General features: G+C 43.8%; 1 protein-coding gene across 1 annotated transcript in view; it reads right to left on the bottom strand.

Moving 5' to 3' along the window:
- The window catches only part of FAT1 (FAT atypical cadherin 1), a 157,957-nt gene that overhangs the window by 2,478 nt on the left and 148,207 nt on the right, over positions 1-7,272 (bottom strand). The window contains exons 25-26 of the mRNA XM_004696477.2: positions 5,856-6,487; positions 4,511-4,648 (exon numbers count right to left, since the gene is read on the bottom strand). Coding sequence (XP_004696534.1) covers positions 4,511-4,648; positions 5,856-6,487 — 770 coding nt within the window. The remainder of the gene's footprint in view (positions 1-4,510; positions 4,649-5,855; positions 6,488-7,272) is intronic.

Here is a 7,272-nt window from a genome sequence, read left to right as displayed (position 1 = left end):
GTTTTTAAAAATCAGCTGATGCTTGCAATGCACCCGACATACAAAACAATGTCCTGAGAAATTGTTTACATAAAGTAATATAGAACAAGTCATGTCTAATTGTTGGTTTTCTCCTAGGAACTGAAATAACAAGAGAGACGACAGTCCTTGCTGACAGACACCAACAATCGGAACCTTACTAATAATCCTTACAATTTCAGGTAGCTACACTTTTGGTTCAATTTATACTTCCTAGACCAAAAATTACTTTTCCATGAAAAAGATGGTAATAAAAGAACCATTTAACTTCATTTCTTTAAATCCCCTATTTAAAATGTTGGAATGTATTAAGTACATAAAATCTCCAAGACAGGCTGCTTTCTAAATCACCAAGTTAAGAAACATGATACAATTTCTTAGGGCAACGGGCAGAATGCTCATTAGTAATGAGTTAACACCGCAACCTTTCTCAAAGAGTCATCTTTAGACCAGAAACTGCAGAATCTACTGAAAAGGGGTTTGAAATGCAAATTCCCAGGCCCCAAAATAAGGCAAGCCAACTGACAACCCGGGTGTTGTGTTGGGGCACAGCGCTTGCGCCGGCTTTTCACGGCCCTGAGTGTGATCAAAACAACTAGCTTCTGAGTGTTCTGGTTCCAGTGCCCTGATAAGGCTGTTGTCTCATTCAAAATAAATCGAGGGAAGTGTAATCTGGCCTTGTAATTTGTAACAGACGATAGATAGGTAAGGCTTCCCATTAAATTATCTTCACTAAACCAGTATCAACACATATTGCCTGCCATACTGCAACACTTTTCTTGACCACACCCAAAGAAAACCCCAAAGTGCAGTCAGTTACAACTGAACTACGAAAGTTTTGTCACTTTGTCTTACCCTTTTAAGAATTTTTATTCTATAATTTGGTGGTGTGTGTGTGTATGTGTAATTGGAATTACTTTGAACCATCTTACTATTTTTCTATCTAGATAATTCTCAGATGTCTGTGCAAATTCACTATGAATTGCAAAAGGCAACAACCATAATTAAACATGACAAATATTTTTGCAACGTAGCTGGAGCACGAATACACACACCTGCACAAAATAAAGGACGCAAAGGCCTTAAACCCACAGACGATGAACTTGACAACAGGCAGAGACACACTGCTGGGTGCCATGCTCACTACACACAGACACAAGCACAAACACGCACGACTGTACCTTCTTTATTCACCGTGTCAACTACAGTGTTGACAAGGTGGATTACAGTCACTATGGAAGCTTGTAAAAAGGTACAAAAGGAGTAAATTAGGTAAATCTTCCAGGAGTTAGAAAACAGCTTATTAAACTAAACAGGAGTTCTTAAAACACAGTTTCCACTTTTCGATTTGAAAACATGACAGGACTGCTTTAGCTCACTACATAAGAAGATCATGCATGCTTCCTGCACTCTGACTTCGACCTCTCAGAGGCTTTTGCTAACCCAGGGTGATATGCTGTTATTAATCACAGGAATAAAGTAATCATACTTCATTGAAATTCAAAATCCTCACCCCCCTCACCCTCCAGCAACCAGTTTTTTTCAGATTTAAGGTTCTGGATCGGGTCATGGCAAAACCAGGGCTTTTCTATTTCACGGGCGACAGTCTGTGTGTTCCAAAGGCAAGATTCTTGGAAAACCACTTTCAGAGCTCATTTTCATACGTTAGCATATCATCTCCAGGGAAAATAAAAATTCAAAGCTATGTAAGGATAAATATGCAATATAAATGCAAAATTGGTTTCACCCCTGATTCTACTTGCCTCATGCCAAAGTTCTTGCCTCATGCCAAAGTTCTTGCTTTTTTGCTGATGACTTGCCAGCTGGTGAACAAGAGGCACGACCCATGGCTGGCTTGTGTGAGGGCATCAAGGCAATCGTGTTGCCATGTGGTGGGCAAGGGAATGGTCCCCAAGGGTTCATGTCCTAATCCTCTGGGAATGTTCCCTTATATGACAAAAAGGAGCTTGCTGATGAAAGGTTAAGGATCTTGATGTGGTGGGGTGAGAAACAGAGCACGGTGGGGAGTGGTGTATCCTAAAATTTCTAGGTGGGCCCTATCTAATTATGAGACTTTGAAACAGTGGTTCTCAACCTTCCTAATGCTACGACCTTTAATACAGTTCCTCATGCTGTGGTGTCCCACCCCCCAACCATCAAATTGTTTCTGCTGCTACTTCATAACTGTCATTTTGTTACTGTTATGAATCGGGCGACCCCTGTGAAAGGGTAGTTCTACCCCCAAAGGGGTCGCGACCCACGGTTGAGAACCACTGCTTGAAAAGGAGAACTGGTCAGAGGGAGAGGAAGTATGGAAGAGGGTTAGAGAGGAATCGCTGTCTTCTTTGAAAGATGGGTGGGAAGGGCCACCAGCCCAGGCATGTGGGGAGACGCCATGAGTGAGAAAGGGAGGTAACAAAAGAAACTCTGCCCTGCTGGTACTTTCTTCTGATCCCAGTCAGCCCATTGTGGATTGCTAACCTACGGAGGGGGCAGGTAACACACACTTGTGATTGTGAGACCCACGTCTGGAGCCACCGACAGGACAGAGGAAGAGCTTGGGTTTCTGAGGATGTACACCTTCACATGAGCAGACAGCCTCATCTTGCTCGGCAGACCGACTGCTGGTGGTTCTGCTGCTGGGCTCGAGGCCAGCAGGTCAATGAGTAGCTCACTACTCCACCAAGGGTCTTCACTGTAGTGACAGTGATTGCAATCATGAAAATGACTACAATAGAAACCATCCCTAGTTCTATCTTCCCTGCCCCACACACGCTATGTTCTGGAAATGACGTCTCAGAGTGTGGCTGCATGTGGTAAAAGTGTTTGGGGGTGTTGAGAATGAGGTTTCAGTGAACCCTACTAAACAACAAAGTCAACACTGACAACATTCCGGAATACATTCATGGAGAGCATTAGAGGCCATGCTTTCAGTTACTACATAAACTGGTAAATACTGATCTCCGTTTGTCTTCTAAGCAAAACTATGTTCCTCCACTGCATCAGTAAACAAACAACACGGGTAACTTGATGCACACGGGACGTGCTATACTGAGTTCCGAAAAGGGCTTTGCTATATAACCATGGGTTAGAAACAATCCAATAATCACACGCGGATTATTTCCTTCCACTAATTAACAACAGTTACGATCTTTAAACACATTACATTTTTGTGTGAAAAAGAAGTGTATCGTAAGTTCACCTAATAATTCTGAAATTCAAGTTTTCATTCTACTGCCCTGAGATCATCTTTAAACCAAAAGCCCTTTCCTAAATTCGTCTCAAATAATCATAGTTTCGCTAACTAGCACAGGTCCCGCCTTAAGCATTATGCTCTGGTAAGAGCTATGCACACGGGATCAATGGGGAAAGGGATGAGGCTGTCTCCTCTCAAAGATGTACCACCTCAGCAACCCGAAGGGGCAGCTCTATGCTGTCCAACTGACCGTCCGGCAATGCGTTTTTGTTCGTTTACTTATTTATTTATAATCACAGCATCAAACTGACACAGTGACTCAGAGGGTTAGTTAGCTAGGAAGCCAAGTGGGCAGTGAGATGATGTCAGGGGAGGAACAACTCAGACGAGTGAGAAAGGATGTGATCAACTTGCAGGAGGTCAGCAACAGCAAGGAATTGTGCAGTAGAAACCACTGAGTTGCCGTCTGTTTTATGGAGTGTATTTTCAATTACCAAGAAAATAAATGAAATTTAAAATAGCGCTTTATCGTGCTATGGAATATTGACCAGTTTTCTCTAGTAGTGTGTGCTGATAAGACAAAGCTGAGCACCAATGCATTCTACCCTAGGGAAAACAGATAAACAGAATGTTTAACTGAGGCACCAAAGATCCCACGTTCAAACTTTCTTGATTAGAAACATAGTCACTTACTAGCGATCTCTTAAACTGTGCTCAGTCAGTATGCTCTGATCCAAATGGGAGCTGAGGCCGCAGGGGGTGGAGGGAGGAGACAAATAAGACCTTGTAATAATACCAAAGGTGCTACTTTAGGGGAGCAATGTAGACTATGATCCCTCCTCTCGGGGTCATGTGTATGTGAGTGTAGCAGGGGCTCATCAAGGTTTTAGGACTTAAATCCCTGCGCCCCCACCCCCGCCCGAACTATCATTTTCACTTTGGGGGGGCGCAACATCAAAACAAAACTAAATCAGATAGAAATCACCTTTCATTTAAATATATTTTTTTCCTGATCACTGACAAATTGCTGTAGTTCAAGGATCGATTCATTAGGAACAGTTCAAATATGCTCCCAGGAGGATCTATTCATTAGTAACAGTTTAAATATAGTCCCCAAAAAAAGTTCATGCAAGAATGTATGTACAAGGTATTGTTCAAAGGTGGCCCAAGTGATAAAGAGCAAAATTTCCCAAAGCTTAATAGAGCACCTGAAACACCTCAGTCATTACATAACATAATGAGGGCAATGTTCTCAACAGCAAGCAATCAAAGCCTTCAGTAATTTTCCTAGCTTACCGTTATCATCACACGACTCAGACTGGAAGGAGCTCAGGGACTGCACTTCAGACAGGCTTTCCCGGGCACTGTATGGAAGAGAAGGCTTCTCCTCCAGAGGTTTCTTGGTGAGACAAGGATCTAGGTCCACGACTTTAGCTACAAGGGAGAGATGACGAGCAGTGAGCTCCTCTGGATTGTTTACCACTGTACCCTGACACCGAGCAAGTCGTAAGAAATGACTGTCTAAAATACATATACTAAATCAACGACTAAAGGAAAAGAGAAAAAAACATATTTGAAGCAAACAGCTTCCCCCAGGACACCCTGAAAATATTCTGGGAAGATTCACAAATGATAAATGATGCTCATGGACATCTCTGGCACTAACGAGGGACCTTGGTTGCACAGTCAAGTACACGGTGGGGTGCTAACCCACAAAGTCAATGCTTCAAACCCACCTGCCATTCCACAGGAGAAAGATAGGCTGCTTGCTCCCATGAAGATTTACAGCCTCTGAACCCCATGGGGTAAAAGCTATGCTATCCTATAAGGTCACTATATGTTGGAACTGACCTGATGGTAATCGGTTTGGGTTTTTAAAGACATTATACGATATCTTGGTATTAAAACTTTTGTTTTAGAAATAGGTACAAAGCTTCTTTTAAGCAATAAATGTACCGTAGGCCACAATATAAAGTATGCACAACACCAAAAGTATGAATGATGTGCCTTTTCCTGGCCATGTCAAAAAACAAAATCTTGGTATGCATATACCCCCAAAAGTTTTTAATAATTGCCACCAGAAGCCCACATACCTATAGCCTCAGAGCCAATCATCAATTACAAAAATGAAATAAGCATTGTATGATATTACTTGGAACACTAAATTAGATTCTTTAATTAAATGAATATGATTAACTTGATTGCTTATTCCAGGGCCTGAGGCACTTGCAAAAAGTTCTTCAAATCTACCAAAGGTTTTCAGATTTTAAGAAGGGGCGCTTCAAAAAATGTCTAGAAAATGGAATGAAATGAGGATGGGATTTTCCCCATGACCCTCTGGAAGCCCATTTCTAACAAGCAGAGCCAGCTGCCCTGAAGGAAGGAGAGTCTGGCGCAGTGGCCCTGTGTGCCAGAGCCAAACTGTGCTCCATGGTGCTTCCAATGGATGAGGTTTTAGGAGTAGATAGGCAGGCCTTTCTTCTGAGGCACCTCGTGACATGTTAACAGTTCTTACCACCCAGGGACGCTGCTCTCTCACAAAGACTCAGCATTTCTAATGAACCAACCCAGCCCCTAGAGCAGTCGAGACCTCCCTGTGCCTCTCAGCGGCCTCTTGGTTAGATGAGGACGTCGTGCTTACTGTCATAATCAAAGTCCCAGCTTGGCTTCTGGATGGAGTCACTGTCAGAAGGGGAGTTTGAAGGCGGTGGGGGAGGCAAGTTGGGCGCGACGCTGCAGACAGCCACAGCTTTTCGGTGTCCGTGCACGGACTCAGGGTTGAAAGTGCTGAACTCGGGATGCTCGGGGATGGCCGAGCCTTCAAAGGAATTCCGGTCAAGATTGTTTCTAGAGTCACTTGGAATGCTTGGAGTGTAGGAAATGGGGCGGACAGGCACCTGGGGTGGTATGTCTGAGTAAATGTTCTTATTTAGCTTTGAATCAAAATATGGCCTTTGCAAGAAAGCTGTGGTGGGTCCCAAGTGTTTGTCTTCCGGTTCAGGCTGGCGCTTCCTCTTGCGGCTGATCATTTTGCGGCAGATCACAAACACCAGCACCAGTAAGGCTATTCCCGTGATGAACACGACGACGCCGATGCCTTCAGCCAGGCCGATGTTCCAGGGCGTGGACACGTACTGGTTGGGCGCGGCGTCCTCGCAGTGCTTCCCGCGGAACTCCTGGCTGCAGTTGCAGTGGTAGGAGCCGTGGGTGTTCTCACACAGGGCCCCGTTGTGGCAGGGGCTGCCGGCACACTCGTCCACGTCGCTCTGACACCTGCCGGGAGCAGAGCCAAGCATGAGGACAGGGGCAGTGACCCCAACCGAAAGCGGTATAATCCCTCCCACTATCAACAACTGCCGACAATACAAAAACCTTTTGTGGGTTACTTAATCACCCACTTAATCGCTTACTGAATGTATACCTGGGAGAACAGCCCTAGATCATGCCGATATTTAACACCATTTTTCTAGGATTAAAGAGACAACTAAGGCACACTGGTGGGCTAGAAATAACTTTCTCTAGATTGGATAACCAACTTGCCATTTGGAAATATGGGCATGCATACTGATAAAGAGGCATGCTGGAAACTGTTCTACGACATTTTTTTAAATAAGCTAAAGTCTGGGAAATTTTAATCAAAACTTATGTGAAAGGAGAAAACACTCAGCCTTGTACATCTTAAATTAGGCTTCCCTGATTGTAAGCTTTCTACAGCTCTCCATCATGGCAGGTAAGTCACACGCAGGTCCCACCTATTTTTCTGAAAGAGACCTATTTGACACCTGTGTAGACCCACCTGCCACTTTTCAAACTCTTCCTCCTTCTATGAAATTTGTCTATTTACTCGTCCCCATACTCACCTAGCATAAAATTCCAGTTATTAGAAACACTTCTGTCAAGTGCTATTACAGAGCACGAAGTAGCTTGCATTAGGGAAGGTATTTAGTAACTAGAATTTATGAACCAAGACAATGTGACGGAGAACGAAAGTCAAGATTACATGGCACTACTATACCAAAGCCATATGCGCATACCCAGCAGCAGGTCATACAAAAATA

Source organism: Echinops telfairi, unplaced genomic scaffold (genome assembly GCF_000313985.2).
Source record: "Echinops telfairi isolate 266 unplaced genomic scaffold, ASM31398v2 ScPeMD7_9;HRSCAF=40, whole genome shotgun sequence".
In the NCBI taxonomy this organism is placed as follows: domain Eukaryota; kingdom Metazoa; phylum Chordata; class Mammalia; order Afrosoricida; family Tenrecidae; genus Echinops; species Echinops telfairi.
Note: the sequence above shows the minus strand (reverse complement) of the source record. Positions and strands in the feature narration are given on the sequence as shown.